This window comes from Salvelinus fontinalis, chromosome 40, assembly GCF_029448725.1.
Source record: "Salvelinus fontinalis isolate EN_2023a chromosome 40, ASM2944872v1, whole genome shotgun sequence".
In the NCBI taxonomy this organism is placed as follows: domain Eukaryota; kingdom Metazoa; phylum Chordata; class Actinopteri; order Salmoniformes; family Salmonidae; genus Salvelinus; species Salvelinus fontinalis.
Genome location: NC_074704.1, coordinates 2,778,445 through 2,795,944, shown reverse-complemented (window position 1 = coordinate 2,795,944; position 17,500 = coordinate 2,778,445). Strand labels below are relative to the sequence as shown.

Genomic DNA, 17,500 nt, shown 5'->3' with positions numbered 1-17,500 from the left:
TAGAATCCACACAGACACAGCAGACCAGGGGTTAGAATCCACACAGACCAGGGATTAGAATCCACATAGACCAGGGGTTAGAATCCACACAGACACAGCAGACCAGGGGTTAGAATCCACACAGACCAGGGGTTAGAATCCACACAGACACAGCAGACCAGGGGTTAGAATCCACACAGACACAGCAGACCAGGGGTTAGAATCAACACAGACCAGGGGTTAGAATCCACACAGACACAGCAGACCAGGGGTTAGAATCCACACAGACACAGCAGACCAGGGGTTAGAATCCACACAGACACAGCAGACCAGGGGTTAGAATCCACAGCAGACCAGGGGTTAGAATCCACAGCAGACCAGGTGTTAGAATCCACACAGACCAGGGGTTAGAATCCACACAGACACAGCAGACCAGGGATTAGAATCCACAGCAGACCAGGGGTTAGAATCCACACAGACCAGGGGTTAGAATCCACACAGACACAGCAGACCAGGGGTTAGAATCCACACAGACACAGCAGACCAGGGGTTAGAATCCACACAGACACAGCAGACCAGGGGTTAGAATCCACATAGACACAGCAGACCAGGGGTTAGAATCCACACAGACCAGGGGTTAGAATCCACACAGACCAGGGGTTAGAATCCACACAGACCAGGGGTTAGAATCTACACAGACCAGGGGTTAGAATCCACAGCAGACCAGGGGTTAGAATCCAAATAGACCAGGGGTTAGAATCCACAGCAGACCAGGGGTTAGAATCCACACAGACCAGGGGTTAGAATCCACACAGACCAGGGGTTAGAATCCACACAGACACAGCAGACCAGGGGTTAGAATCCACACAGACCAGGGGTTAGAATCCACACAGACCAGGGGTTAGAATCCACACAGACACAGCAGACCAGGGGTTAGAATCCACACAGACCAGGGGTTAGAATCCACACAGACACAGCAGACCGGGGGTTAGAATCCACACAGACCAGGGGTTAGAATCCACAGCAGACCAGGGGTTAGAATCCACACAGACACAGCAGACCAGGGGTTAGAATCCACACAGACCAGGGGTTAGAATCCACACAGACCAGGGGTTAGAGTCCACACAGACCAGGGGTTAGAATCCACACAGACCAGGGGTTAGAACCCACACAGACCAGGGGTTAGAATCCACACAGACACAGCAGACCAGGGGTTAGAATCCACATAGACACAGCAGACCAGGGGTTAGAATCCACACAGACCAGGGGTTAGAATCCACACAGACACAGCAGACCAGGGGTTACAATCCACACAGACACAGCAGACCAGGGGTTAGAATCCACACAGACCAGGGGTTAGAACTCACACAGACCAAGGGTTAGAATCCACACAGACACAGCAGACCAGGGGTTAGAATCCACACAGACCAGGGGTTAGAATCCACATAGACCAGGGGTTAGAATCCACACAGACCAGGGGTTAGAATCCACACAGACCAGGGGTTAGAATCCACACAGACCAGGGGTTAGAATCCACACAGACACAACAGACCAGGGTTTAGAATCCACACAGACACAGCAGACCAGGGGTTAGAATCCACACAGACACAGCAGACCAGGGGTTAGAATCCACACAGACACAGCAGACCAGGGGTTAGAATCCACACAGACACAACAGACCAGGGGTTAGAATCCACATAGACCAGGGGTTAGAATCCACACAGACCAGGGGTTAGAATCCACAGCAGACCAGGGGTTAGAATCCACACAGACACAGCAGACCAGGGATTAGAATCCACATAGACACAGCAGACCGGGGGTTAGAATCCACACAGACACAGCAGACCAGGGGTTAGAATCCACACAGACACAGCAGACCAGGGGTTAGAATCCACACAGACACAGCAGACCATGGGTTAGAATCCACACAGACACTACAGACCAGGGGTTAGAATCCACATAGACACAGCAGACCAGGGGTTAGAATCCACATAGACACAGCAGACCAGGGGTTAGAATCCACACAGACCAGGGGTTAGAATCCACACAGACCAGGGGTTAGAATCCACATAGACACACCAGACCAGGGGTTAGAATCCACACAGACACAGCAGACCAGGGGTTAGAATCCACACAGACACAGCAGACCAGGGGTTAGAATCCACACAGACACAGCAGACCAGGGGTTAGAATCCACACAGACACAGCAGACCAGGGGTTAGAATCCACATAGACACAGCAGACCAGGGGTTAGAATCCACACAGACCAGGGGTTAGAATCCACATAGACCAGGGGTTAGAATCCACACAGACACAGCAGACCAGGGGTTAGAATCCACACAGACCAGGGGTTAGAATCCACATAGACCAGGGGTTAGAATCCACACAGACCAGGGGTTAGAATCCACACAGACCAGGGGTTAGAATCCACACAGACACTACAGACCAGGGGTTAGAATCCACACAGACCAGGGGTTAGTATCCACACAGACACTACAGACCAGGGGTTAGAATCCACACAGACACTACAGACCAGGGGTTAGAATCCACACAGACCAGGGGTTAGAATCCACACAGACACAGCAGACCAGGGGTTAGAATCCACACAGACACAGCAGACCAGGGGTTAGAATCCACACAGACACAGCAGACCAGGGGTTAGAATCCACATAGACACAGCAGACCAGGGGTTAGAATCCACACAGACCAGGGATTAGAATCCACACAGACCAGGGGTTAGAATCCACACAGAACAGGGGTTAGAATCCACACAGACACAGCAGACCAGGGGTTAGAATCCACACAGACCAGGGATTAGAATCCACATAGACCAGGGGTTAGAATCCACACAGACACAGCAGACCAGGGGTTAGAATCCACACAGACCAGGGGTTAGAATCCACACAGACACAGCAGACCAGGGGTTAGAATCCACACAGACACAGCAGACCAGGGGTTAGAATCAACACAGACCAGGGGTTAGAATCCACACAGACACAGCAGACCAGGGGTTAGAATCCACACAGACACAGCAGACCAGGGGTTAGAATCCACACAGACACAGCAGACCAGGGGTTAGAATCCACACAGACACAGCAGACCAGGGGTTAGAATCCACACAGACACAGCAGACCAGGGGTTAGAATCCACAGCAGACCAGGGGTTAGAATCCACAGCAGACCAGGTGTTAGAATCCACACAGACCAGGGGTTAGAATCCACACAGACACAGCAGACCAGGGATTAGAATCCACAGCAGACCAGGGGTTAGAATCCACACAGACCAGGGGTTAGAATCCACACAGACACAGCAGACCAGGGGTTAGAATCCACACAGACACAGCAGACCAGGGGTTAGAATCCACACAGACACAGCAGACCAGGGGTTAGAATCCACATAGACACAGCAGACCAGGGGTTAGAATCCACACAGACCAGGGGTTAGAATCCACACAGACCAGGGGTTAGAATCCACACAGACCAGGGGTTAGAATCTACACAGACCAGGGGTTAGAATCCACAGCAGACCAGGGGTTAGAATCCAAATAGACCAGGGGTTAGAATCCACAGCAGACCAGGGGTTAGAATCCACACAGACCAGGGGTTAGAATCCACACAGACCAGGGGTTAGAATCCACACAGACACAGCAGACCAGGGGTTAGAATCCACACAGACCAGGGGTTAGAATCCACACAGACCAGGGGTTAGAATCCACACAGACACAGCAGACCAGGGGTTAGAATCCACACAGACCAGGGGTTAGAATCCACACAGACACAGCAGACCGGGGGTTAGAATCCACACAGACCAGGGGTTAGAATCCACAGCAGACCAGGGGTTAGAATCCACACAGACACAGCAGACCAGGGGTTAGAATCCACACAGACCAGGGGTTAGAATCCACACAGACCAGGGGTTAGAGTCCACACAGACCAGGGGTTAGAATCCACACAGACCAGGTGTTAGAACCCACACAGACCAGGGGTTAGAATCCACACAGACACAGCAGACCAGGGGTTAGAATCCACATAGACACAGCAGACCAGGGGTTAGAATCCACACAGACCAGGGGTTAGAATCCACACAGACACAGCAGACCAGGGGTTACAATCCACACAGACACAGCAGACCAGGGGTTAGAATCCACACAGACCAGGGGTTAGAACTCACACAGACCAAGGGTTAGAATCCACACAGACACAGCAGACCAGGGGTTAGAATCCACACAGACCAGGGGTTAGAATCCACATAGACCAGGGGTTAGAATCCACACAGACCAGGGGTTAGAATCCACACAGACCAGGGGTTAGAATCCACACAGACCAGGGGTTAGAATCCACACAGACACAACAGACCAGGGTTTAGAATCCACACAGACACAGCAGACCAGGGGTTAGAATCCACACAGACACAGCAGACCAGGGGTTAGAATCCACACAGACACAGCAGACCAGGGGTTAGAATCCACACAGACACAACAGACCAGGGGTTAGAATCCACATAGACCAGGGGTTAGAATCCACACAGACCAGGGGTTAGAATCCACAGCAGACCAGGGGTTAGAATCCACACAGACACAGCAGACCAGGGATTAGAATCCACATAGACACAGCAGACCGGGGGTTAGAATCCACACAGACACAGCAGACCAGGGGTTAGAATCCACACAGACACAGCAGACCAGGGGTTAGAATCCACACAGACACAGCAGACCATGGGTTAGAATCCACACAGACACTACAGACCAGGGGTTAGAATCCACATAGACACAGCAGACCAGGGGTTAGAATCCACATAGACACAGCAGACCAGGGGTTAGAATCCACACAGACCAGGGGTTAGAATCCACACAGACCAGGGGTTAGAATCCACATAGACACACCAGACCAGGGGTTAGAATCCACATAGACACAGCAGACCAGGGGTTAGAATCCACACAGACACAGCAGACCAGGGGTTAGAATCCACACAGACACAGCAGACCAGGGGTTAGAATCCACATAGACACAGCAGACCAGGGGTTAGAATCCACACAGACCAGGGGTTAGAATCCACATAGACCAGGGGTTAGAATCCACACAGACACAGCAGACCAGGGGTTAGAATCCACACAGACCAGGGGTTAGAATCCACATAGACCAGGGGTTAGAATCCACACAGACCAGGGGTTAGAATCCACACAGACCAGGGGTTAGAATCCACACAGACACAGCAGACCAGGGGTTAGAATCCACACAGACACAGCAGACCAGGGGTTAGAATCCACACAGACACAGCAGACCAGGGGTTAGAATCCACACAGACACAGCAGACCAGGGGTTAGAATCCACACAGACACAACAGACCAGGGGTTAGAATCCACATAGACCAGGGGTTAGAATCCACACAGACCAGGGGTTAGAATCCACAGCAGACCAGGGGTTAGAATCCACACAGACACAGCAGACCAGGGATTAGAATCCACATAGACACAGCAGACCGGGGGTTAGAATCCACACAGACACAGCAGACCAGGGGTTAGAATCCACACAGACACAGCAGACCAGGGGTTAGAATCCACACAGACACAGCAGACCATGGGTTAGAATCCACACAGACACTACAGACCAGGGGTTAGAATCCACATAGACACAGCAGACCAGGGGTTAGAATCCACATAGACACAGCAGACCAGGGGTTAGAATCCACACAGACCAGGGGTTAGAATCCACACAGACCAGGGGTTAGAATCCACATAGACACACCAGACCAGGGGTTAGAATCCACATAGACACAGCAGACCAGGGGTTAGAATCCACACAGACACAGCAGACCAGGGGTTAGAATCCACACAGACACAGCAGACCAGGGGTTAGAATCCACATAGACACAGCAGACCAGGGGTTAGAATCCACACAGACCAGGGGTTAGAATCCACATAGACCAGGGGTTAGAATCCACACAGACACAGCAGACCAGGGGTTAGAATCCACACAGACCAGGGGTTAGAATCCACATAGACCAGGGGTTAGAATCCACACAGACCAGGGGTTAGAATCCACACTGACCAGGGGTTAGAATCCACACAGACACAGCAGACCAGGGGTTAGAATCCACATAGACCAGGGGTTAGAATCCACACAGACACAGCAGACCAGGGGTTAGAATCCACACAGACCAGGGGTTAGAATCCACACAGACCAGGGGTTAGAATCCACACAGACCAGGGGTTAGAATCCACATAGACCAGGGGTTAGAATCCACACAGACACAGCAGACCAGGGGTTAGAATCCACACAGACCAGGGGTTAGAATCCAAATAGACCAGGGGTTAGAATCCACACAGACACAGCAGACCAGGGGTTAGAATCCACACAGACACAGCAGACCAGGGGTTAGAATCCACACAGACACAGCAGACCAGGGGTTAGAATCCACACAGACCTGGGGTTAGAATCCACACAGACACAGCAGACCAGGGGTTAGAATCCACACAGACACAGCAGACCAGGGGTTAGAATCCACACAGACACAGCAGACCAGGGGGTTAGAATCCACACAGACACAGCAGACGAGGGGTTAGAATCCACACAGACACAGCAGACCAGGGGTTAGAATCCACACAGACCAGGGGTTAGAATCCACACAGACACAGCAGACCAGGGGTTAGAATCCACACAGACACAGCAGACCAGGGGTTAGAATCAACATAGACACACAGACCAGGGGTTAGAATCCACACAGACACAGCAGACCAGGTGTTAGAATCCACACAGACCAGGGGTTAGAATCAACATAGACACAGCAGACCAGGGGTTAGAACCCACACAGACCAGGGGTTAGAATCCACATAGACACAGCAGACCAGGGGTTAGAATCCACACAGACCCCCCCCCCCCCCCCCAACAGGTACCTGTCCTGTATATGTATGCCTCATCCTCACTGCTGGGCTGCCAGATAGGAACAGGCCCCATCTCAGCTGTCAACTGGTACTGAGTCAACAGGCCATGCAGCTGAACCGGCTTCAGACTGGGGTGGTCCGCGCACAGCACCTTCCAACTCATCTAGAAATATAGAGAGAAATATATAAATAAATATATCAGAATATAAATGGGTACATATATCAGAATATATAGACTAGCTTCAGACTGGAGTGGTCCGCACACAGCCCCTTCCAACTCATCTAAAAATATATAGAGAAATATATAAATAAATACACTGCTCAAAAAAATAAAGGGAACACTTAAACAACACAATGTAACTCCAAGTCAATCACACTTCTGTGAAATCAAACTGTCCACTTAGGAAGCAACACTGATTGACAATAAATTTCACATGCTGTTGTGCAAATGGAATAGACAAAAGGTGGAAATTATAGGCAATTAGCAAGACACCCCCCAAAACAGGAGTGATTCTGCAGGTGGGGACCACAGACCACTTCTCAGTTCCTATGCTTCCTGGCTGATGTTTTGGTCACTTTTGAATGCTGGCGGTGTTCTCACTCTAGTGGTAGCATGAGACGGAGTCTACAACCCACACAAGTGGCTCAGGTAGTGCAGTTCATCCAGGATGGCACATCAATGCGAACTGTGGCAAAAAGGTTTGCTGTGTCTGTCAGCGTAGTGTCCAGAGCATGCAGGCGCTACCAGGAGACAGGCCAGTACATCAGGAGACGTGGAGGAGGCCGTAGGAGGGCAACAACCCAGCAGCAGGACCGCTACCTCCGCCGTTGTGCAAGGAGGTGCACTGCCAGAGCCCTGCAAAATAACCTCCAGCAAGCCACAAATGTGCATGTGTCTGCTCAAACGGTCAGAAACAGACTCCATGAGGGTGGTATGAGGGCCCGACGTCCACAGGTGGGGGTTGTGCTTACAGCCCAACACCGTGCAGGACGTTTGGCATTTGCCAGAGAACACCAAGATTGGCAAATTCGCCACTGGCGCCCTGTGCTCTTCACAGATGAAAGCAGGTTAACACTGAGCACATGAGCACATGTGACAGACGTGACAGAGTCTGGAGACGCCGTGGAGAACGTTCTGCTGCCTGCAACATCCTCCAGCATGACCGGTTTGGCGATGGGTCAGTCATGGTGTGGGGTGGCATTTCTTTGTGGGGCCGCACAGCCCTCCATGTGCTCGCCAGAGGTAGCCTGACTGCCATTAGCTACCGAGATGAGATCCTCAGACCCCTTGTGAGACCATATGCTGACACATGCACATTTGTGGCCTGCTGGAGGTCATTTTGCAGGGCTCTGGCAGTGCACCTCCTTGCACTAAGGCGGAGGTAGCGGTCCTGCTGCTGGGTTGTTGCCCTCCTACGGCCTCCTCCACGTCTCCTGATGTACTGAACTGTCTCCTGGTAGCGCCTGCATGCTCTGGACACTACGCTGACAGACACAGCAAACCTTTTTGCCACAGTTCGCATTGATGTGCCATTCTGGATGAGCTGCACTACCTGAGCCACTTGTGTGGGTTGTAGACTCCGTCTCATGCTACCACTAGAGTGAGAGCACCGCCAGCATTCAAAAGTGACCAAAACATCAGCCAGGAAGCATAGGAACTGAGAAGTGGTCTGTGGTCCCCACCTGCAGAATCACTCCTGTTTTGGGGGGTGTCTTGCTAATTGCCTATAATTTCCACCTTTTGTCTATTCCATTTGCACAACAGCATGTGACATTTATTGTCAATCAGTGTTGCTTCCTAAGTGGACAGTTTGATTTCACAGAAGTGTGATTGACTTGGAGTTACATTGTGCTGTTTAAGTGTTCCCTTTATTTTTTTGAGCAGTGTATATATATAAATAAATACACTGCTCAAAAAAATAAAGGGAACAATAAAATAACACATCCTAGATCTGAATGAATGAAATATTCTTATTAAATACTTTTTTCTTTACATAGTTGAATGCGCTGACAACAAAATCACACAAAAATGATCAATGGAAATCAAATTTATCAACCCATGGAGGTCTGGATTTGGAGTCACACTCAAAATTAAAGTGGAAAACCACACTACAGGCTGATCCAACTTTGATGTAATGTCCTTAAAACAAGTCAAAATGAGGCTCAGTAGTGTGTGTGGCCTCCACGTGCCTGCATGACCTCCCTACATAGCCTGGGCATGCTCCTGATGAGGTGGCGGATGGTCTCCTGAGGGATCTCCTCCCAGACCTGGACTAAAGCTTCCGCCAACTCCTGGACAGTCTGTGGTGCAACGTGGCGTTGGTGGATGGAGCGAGACATGATGTCCCAGATGTGCTCAATTGGATTCAGGTCTGGGGAACGGGCGGGCCAGTCCATAGCATCAATGCCTTCCTCTTGCAGGAACTGCTGACACACTCCAGCCACATGAGGTCTAGCATTGTCTTGCATTAGGAGGAACCCAGGGCCAACCGCACCAGCATATGGTCTCACAAGGGGTCTGAGGATCTCATCTCGGTACCTAATGGCAGTCAGGCTACCTCTGGCGAGCACATGGAGGGCTGTGCGGCCCCCCAAAGAAATGCCACCCCACACCATGACTGACCCAGGTCAGGTGTGTGATGTTACATGTGTTAGCTGCTGAGGGGGTGTGGCCAGGATGCTGACAGGCTCAGAGGTCAGGTGTGTGATGTTACCTGTGATAGCTGCTGAGGGGGTGTGGCCAGGATGCTGACAGGGTCAGAGGTCAGGTGTGTGATGTTCCCTGTGTTAGCTGCTGAGGAGGTGTGGCCAGGATGCTGACAGGGTCAGAGGTCAGGTGTGTGATGTTACCTGTGTTAGCTGCTGAGGGGGTGTGGCCAGGATGCTGACAGGGTCAGAGGTCAGGTGTGTGATGTTACCTGTGTTAGCTGCTGAGGAGGTGTGGCCAGGATGCTGACAGGGTCAGAGGTCAGGTGTGTGATGTTACCTGTGTTAGCTGCTGAGGAGGTGTGGCCAGGATGCTGACAGGGTCAGAGGTTAGGTGTGGGATGTTACCTGTGTTAGCTGCTGAGGAGGTGTGGCCAGGATGCTGACAGGGTCAGAGGTCAGGTGTGTGATGTTACCTGTGTTAGCTGCTGAGGAGGTGTGTCCAGGATGCTGACAGGGTCAGAGGTCAGGTGTGTGATGTTACCTGTGTAAGCTGCTGAGGGGGTGTGGCCAGGATGCTGACAGGGTCAGAGGTCAGGTGTGTGATGTTACCTGTGTTAGCTGCTGAGGGGGTGTGGCCAGGATGCTGACAGCGCTGTTGAACTTGTTGAAGAACTTGTCTGCCAGGTAACTAAGCCCCGCCTTCCTAGTCCACTCTAGAACCATCCTGACACAGGCCTGAACCTGGAGAACCTTAGAGCGCTGGAACCAGCCCCGCGACGGACCTACACCACACACACACAGAGACAGACACCACACAAATAAAGATACCGTTATTTCCACAGTTATACCAGAACACATTCCACACCTGTCTGGTTAGTCTTCCACATCTCTCTCTCTCTCTCTCTCTCTCTCTCTCTCTCTCTCTCACTCTCTCTCACTCTCTCTCACCCTCTCTCACTCTCTCTCTCTCACACACACACACACACACACACACACACACACACACACACACACACACACACACACACACACACACACACACACACACACACACACACACACACACACACACACACACACACACACACACACCATCGAGTGGCTAACCAGAACTACAGAGTCAGACACACATGCACACACACATAGAATTCTGTGCAGTTAGGTGTTACTATGGAGACAGCAGAGACTGCAGTCCACCAATCATTACTCTCTATCAGCCTGCTACATGTTTGGTGAGGGAGGGGTGAGTGGGTGAGGGAGGGGGAGACTAAAAGTGGTGTAGGGTGAGAACGGGTGACCTTCCTAACAGCGATGTCACAGAATTAGACTGATGTACTCTCTCTCTCCCCCTCTTCCGCTCGCTCTCTCCCCCTCTTCCGCTCTCTCTCTCCCCCTCTCCCCCTCTTCCGCTCTCTCTCTATCCCCCTCTTCCGCTCTCTCTCTTTCTAGCCCCCCCCCCCCCCCCCCCCCACCCCCCACATGTCATGACTAACCTGGACCACCTATTGAGAGGTGCCTTTTGTTCAGTAAACCAGGTATTACATGAGGTGGAAATGAGACTGGAGTCATTAGTGTCACTTTAAGAGGTACAGCAGCTAATCCCTGTCCAACCCTCCTCCTCCTTCACCTCCTCCTACCCCCCCCCCCCCCCCCCCCCCCCCAGGGGTACAGCTCCATCACCCCATCCTCCATCACCTCCTCCTACCCCACCCCAGGGGTACAGCTCCATCACCCCATCCTCCATCACCCCCTCCTCCATCACCCCCTCCTACCCCACCCCAGGGGTACAGCTCCATCACCCCCTCCTCCATCACCCCCTCCTCCATCACCCCCTCCTACCCCACCCCAGGGGTACAGCTCCATCACCCCCTCCTCCATCACCCCCTCCTACCCCACCCCAGGGGTACAGCTCCATCACCCCCTCCTCCATCACCCCCTCCTACCCCACCCCAGGGGTACAGCTCCATACCCCCTCCTACCCCACCCCAGGGGTACAGCTCCATACCCCCTCCTACCCCACCCCAGGGGTACAGTTCCATCACCCCCTCCTACCCCCCCAGGGGTACAGCTCCATCACCCCCTCCTCCATCACCCCCTCCTACCCCACCCCAGGGGTACAGCTCCATACCCCCTCCTCCTTCACCCCAGGGGTACAGCTCCATACCCCCTCCTCCTTCACCCCAGGGGTACAGCTCCATATCCCCTCCTCCTTCACCCCAGGGGTACAGCTCCATACCCCCTCCTCCTTCACCCCAGGGTTACAGCTCCACCCCCCCTCCGCCCCAGCCAATGGGTTCCCCCCATCACCCCCTCCCCTTAATTAATAGGCTTACAGTCTGGGAATATGATCATATGTCCTCGCTGCTCTGAGAGACTGAACCTTAACCCCTCAGACACAACACACACAAAACCTGGACCTTAGTCCTCAGCAGAAATGGTCTTCTGATATAATCTGCTTACAGGTCACCGTTTGTCACAGCAAACACTAACACACAATACCACTCAGCTATCTCTCTCTGCCTCTCTCTGCCCTGGTTGCTATGGCATCTGACATCGGCTCTACCTGCTGTTGCCATGGATACCATCGCCGCCAGAGAAACATCAATGAACAGAGAGAGAAACAGATACACTACATGGCCAGCAGTGTGTGTACACCCCTTCAAGCGTATACAGGTGTATAATATCGAGCACACAGCCATGCAATCTCCATAGACAAACATTGGCAGTAGAATGGCCTTACTGAAGAGCTCAGTGACTTTCAACGTGGCACTGTCATAGGATGCTACTTTTCCAACAAGTCAGTTGGTCAAATTTCTGCCCTGCTAGAGCTGCCCCGTAGTGAGCATGTAGTCTATATATACATTAATACATCTAGTGCTTTCAAACACAGAGAGAGAGACAGCGAGAGAAAGGGGAGAGAGAGAGAGAGAGAGAGAGAGAGAGAGAAAGGGGGAGAGAGGAAGAGAGAGAGAAAGAGAAAGAGAGAGAGAGAAAGAAAGAGAGAGAGAAAGGGGGAGAGAGAGAGATAAAGAAAGAGAGAAAGAAAGGGGGAGAGAGAGAGAGAAAGAGAGAAAGAAAGGGGGAGAGAGAGAAATATCTCTATTAGGAAGGTCATCAGCTCTCACCCTACATTGCTTTTAGCTCCCCCATCTTACCCTCCATCCCAGACATCTCTCTTCCTCCCCCATCCCCCCCTCCATTAATAAAGCCTATCAGAGGAAAAGAGAAGAGGGGAGGTGGGAGGTGGTCAAGGACAAATCTAAAGCACGAGTTGCTTTCCCCTCCTCCGTCAAAATGCTGACACACACACACACACACACACACACACACACACACACACACACACACACACACACACACACACACACACACACACACACACACACACACACACACACACACACACACACACACACAATTCCTCGTCTAGGGATTTACCCCGAGGCAGACTAATGGAAGTGTGCCTCTCTGTCTGTGTTTCTCTGTGTGTATCTCTGTGTGTTTCTCTCTGTGTGTTTCTGTGTGTGTGTGTGTGTGTGTGTGTGTCTGTGTGTTTCTCTCTGTGTTTCTTTCTGTGTGTGTGTTTCTCTGTGTGTGTGTGTTTCTCTGTGTGTGTCTGTGTGTGTGTGTGTTTCTCTGTGTGTATATGTGTGTGTTTCTCTGTGTGTGTGTTTCTCTGTGTGTGTGTGTTTATTTCCTCTGACAAACCTTTAGATTAAAGCGGGTTAATTTTGACTATTTTTCATGGTTCCTTATTCATGAGGATTAATCTGTTTCTAAGGTTGACATCCAAATGTATTTTCCACCTAGATGTCACGTCACGACACTTTGACATATTACATTGAAACGACATTGATTCAACCAGTTTATGCCGAGTGGAATTGTATTTCAATTGAAGTTTAACCCACATTTTCAATGTTTTGGTTGAAATGAAATGGAAACAACACTGGTTGATTACTTTGCAAATCCCAACTGTGTTTTACACCTGGACTCCACGTCACAAATACGTTGGCAAATGACGTTGAAACAACATTGATTCAACCAGTTGAAGAGTTTCCTCTAGCTACTTGCTCAACTGCCACATCATTCATTACTGGACTGAGGTCTAGTACTTAATGATCTGTACCAAATACAACACTCTTAGTTCTGATAAAATATTAAAAACACTCACTACCTCATGAATGTTCCCATCAGTATTACTAAAACACTCACTACCTCATGAATGTTCCCATCAGTATTATTAAAACACTCACTACCTCATGAATGTTCCCATCAGTATTATTAAAACACTCACTACCTCATGAATGTTCCCATCAGTATTATTAAAACACTCACTACCTCATGAATGTTCCCATCAGTATTATTAAAACACTCACTACCTCATGAATGTTCCCATCAGTATTATTAAAACACTCACTACCTCATGAATGTTCCCATCAGTATTATTAAAACACTCACTACCTCATGAATGTTCCCATCAGTATTATTAAAACACTCACTACCTCATGAATGTTCCCATCAGTATTATTAAAACACTCACTACCTCATGAATGTTCCCATCAGTATTATTAAAACACTCACTACCTCATGAATGTTCCCATCAGTATTATTAAAACACTCACTACCTCATGAATGTTCCCATCAGTATTATTAAAACACTCACTACCTCATGAATGTTCCCATCAGTATTATTAAAACACTCACTACCCCAGCTCTGTCAGGAGGAATGGGTCAAAATTCAACCAAACTTATTGTGAGAAGCTTGTGAAAGACAACCCGAAACATTTGACCCAAGTTAAACAGTTTAAAGGCAATGCTACCAAATACTAATTGAGTGAATGTAAACTTCTGACCTACTGGGAATGTGATGAAAGAAATAAAAGCACATATATATATATATATATATAGATACAGTACCAGTCAAAAGTTTGGACACACCTACTCATTCAAGAGATTTTCTTTATTTGTACTATTGTCTACAATGTAGAATAATAGTGAAGACATCAAAACTATGAAATAACACGTATGGAATCAAGTAGTAACCCAAAAAAGTGTTAAACAAATCAAATTATATTTTATATTTGACATTTTTCAAAGCAGCCACCCTTTGCCTTGGTGACAGTTTTGCCCACTCTTGGCATTCTCTTTTGGCATTGACTGGAGGAGACAGGTGAATGAAGGATGTTTAAGCCTTGAGACAATTGAGACATGGATTGTGTATGTGTGTCATTCAGAGGGTGAATGGGCAAGACAAAATATGTACGTGCCTTTCAACAGGCACAGCCTTGCCTTTTGTGAAAAATCACTCGCACTTTCCTTCTAGCTCTGACCTTGCTGATAACTACCTTAATGAGGAAAATGTACTTACGATGACTGAGACGTGGTTGTCTCACCTAGCTATCTCTAGATGAATGACTGAGATGTGGTGGTCTCACCTAGCTATCTCAAGATGAATGACTGAGATGTGGTGGTCTCACCTAGCTATCTCAAGATGAATGACTGAGATGTGGTTGTCTCACCTAGCTATCTCCAGATGAATGACTGAGATGTGGTTGTCTCACCTAGCTATCTCTAGATGAATGACTGAGATGTGGTGGTCTCACCTAGCTATCTCTAGATGAATGACTGAGATGTGGTGGTCTCACCTAGCTATCTCCAGATGAATGACTGAGATGTGGTTGTCTCACCTAGCTATCTCTAGATGAATGACTGAGATGTGGTGGTCTCACCTAGCTATCTCTAGATGAAGGACTGAGATGTGGTTGTCTCACCTAGCTATCTCTAGATGAAGGACTGAGATGTGGTTGTCTCACCTAGCTATCTCTAGATGAATGACTGACTGGAAGTCGTTCTGGATAAATTATTAAACTGTCAAATGGATTGTAAACGTTTGTGTGTGTTTGTGTGTCAGTCCATGTGTGTTTGTGTGCGTGTCTGTCCATTTGCGTGTGTGTGCGTCCACGTGTGTCTCACCCTTGTCCATGAGCTGGTTGAAGAGAGATACGTTAGAGAAGAAGAAGAGGTAGGAGAACATCTGGGCCTGGACCTCTGGGTGGACCTGGTACCCCTGGAGTAACTCCTGACTGCACTGGAACACCTGGACAGACAGACAGACAGACAGACAGACAGACAGACAGACAGACAGACAGACAGACAGACAGACAGACAGACAGACAGACAGACAGACAGACAGACAGACAGACACACACACACACACACACACACACACACACACACACACACACACACACACACACACAGGTTAGTGACAGAAATGTAAAAATGTATAATGCCAAAGATATTCCATGCAGGAATCATGTGTGTGTGTGTGTGTGTGTGTGTGTGTGTGTGTGTGTGTGTGTGTGTGTGTGTGTGTGTGTGTGTGTGTGTGTGTGTGTGTGTGTGTGTGTGTGTGTGTGTGTGTGTGTCTGTCCATGTGTGTGTGTGTGTGTCTGTCCATGTGTGTGTGTGTGTGTGTGTGTGTGTGTGTGTGTGTGTGTGTATGTATGGTACCTGCAGGACCCTGCGTACGGGCTCAGGAAACCCTGTACCTCCTCTCCAGCAGGGTTCAGAGCTGTCCACTGGGAATGGGTTACAGTCCAGCAGACCAGGAAGTACTATGTACAGGGACTGGAACGCACACAGGTTAGACACAAACACACACACACGCACACAGGTTAGACACAAACACACACACACACACACACACACACACACACACACACACACACACACACACACAGGTTAGACACAAACACACACACACACACACACACACACACACACAGGTTAGACACAAACACACACACACACACACACAGGTTAGACACAAACACACACACACACACACACACACACACACACACACACACACACACACACACACACACACACACACACACACACACAGGTTAGACACAAACACACACACACACACACACACACACGGGTTAGACACAAACACACACACACACACACACACACACACACACACACGGGTTAGACACAAACACACACACACACACACACACACACACACAAACACACACACAGGTTAGACACAAACACACACACACACACACGTTAGCTACCAACTCACATTAGCTACACACACGTTAGCTACACACACACACGTTAGCTACACACACACATGTTAGCTACACACACATTAGCTACACAATCACACACGTTAGCTACACACACACGTTAGCTACACACACACGTTAGCTAGACAGACATGACCTCTATCCTCAGTGGTGAGCTAGACAGACATGACCTCTATCCTCAGTGGTGAGCTAGACAGACATGACCTCTATCCTCAGTGGTGAACTAGACAGACATGACCTCTATCCTCAGTGGTGAGCTAGACAGACATGACCTCTATCCTCAGTGGTAAACTAGACAGACATGACTTCTATCCTCAGTGGTGAGCTAGACAGACATGACCTCTATCCTCAGTGGTGAGCTAGAGAGACATGACCTCTATCCTCAGTGGTGAGCTAGAGAGACATGACCTCTATCCTCAGTGGTGAGCTAGAGAGACATGACCTCTATCCTCAGTGGTGAGGTAGACAGACATGACCTCTATCCTCAGTGGTGAGCTAGACAGACATGACCTCTATCCTCAGTGGTGAGCTAGAGAGACATGACCTCTATCCTCAGTGGTGAGCTAGAGAGACATGACCTCTATCCTCAGTGGTGAGGTAGACAGACATGACCTCTATCCTCAGTGGTGAGGTAGACAGACATGACCTCTATCCTCAGTGGTGAGCTAGAGAGACATGACCTCTATCCTCAGTGGTGAGCTAGAGAGACATGACCTCTATCCTCAGTGGTGAGCTAGAGAGACATGACCTCTATCCTCAGTGGTGAGGTAGACAGACATGACGTCTATCCTCAGTGGTGAGCTAGAGAGACATGACCTCTATCCTCAGTGGTGAGCTAGAGAGACATGACCTCTATCCTCAGTGGTGAGCTAGAGAGACATGACCT

The 17,500-nt window shown here is 49.6% G+C and overlaps 1 protein-coding gene across 5 annotated transcripts in view; it reads right to left on the bottom strand.

The window, feature by feature from the left end:
* radil (Ras association and DIL domains) overlaps positions 1 to 17,500 on the bottom strand; it is a 122,016-nt gene that overhangs the window by 18,252 nt on the left and 86,264 nt on the right. For all 5 annotated transcript variants that reach the window (XM_055907193.1, XM_055907192.1, XM_055907195.1 and 2 more), the window contains 4 exons: positions 16,022 to 16,138; positions 15,482 to 15,605; positions 10,118 to 10,290; positions 6,872 to 7,022 (listed from right to left, as the gene is read on the bottom strand). In XM_055907193.1, the coding sequence (XP_055763168.1) occupies positions 6,872 to 7,022; positions 10,118 to 10,290; positions 15,482 to 15,605; positions 16,022 to 16,138 (565 nt within the window). The remainder of the gene's footprint in view (positions 1 to 6,871; positions 7,023 to 10,117; positions 10,291 to 15,481; positions 15,606 to 16,021; positions 16,139 to 17,500) is intronic.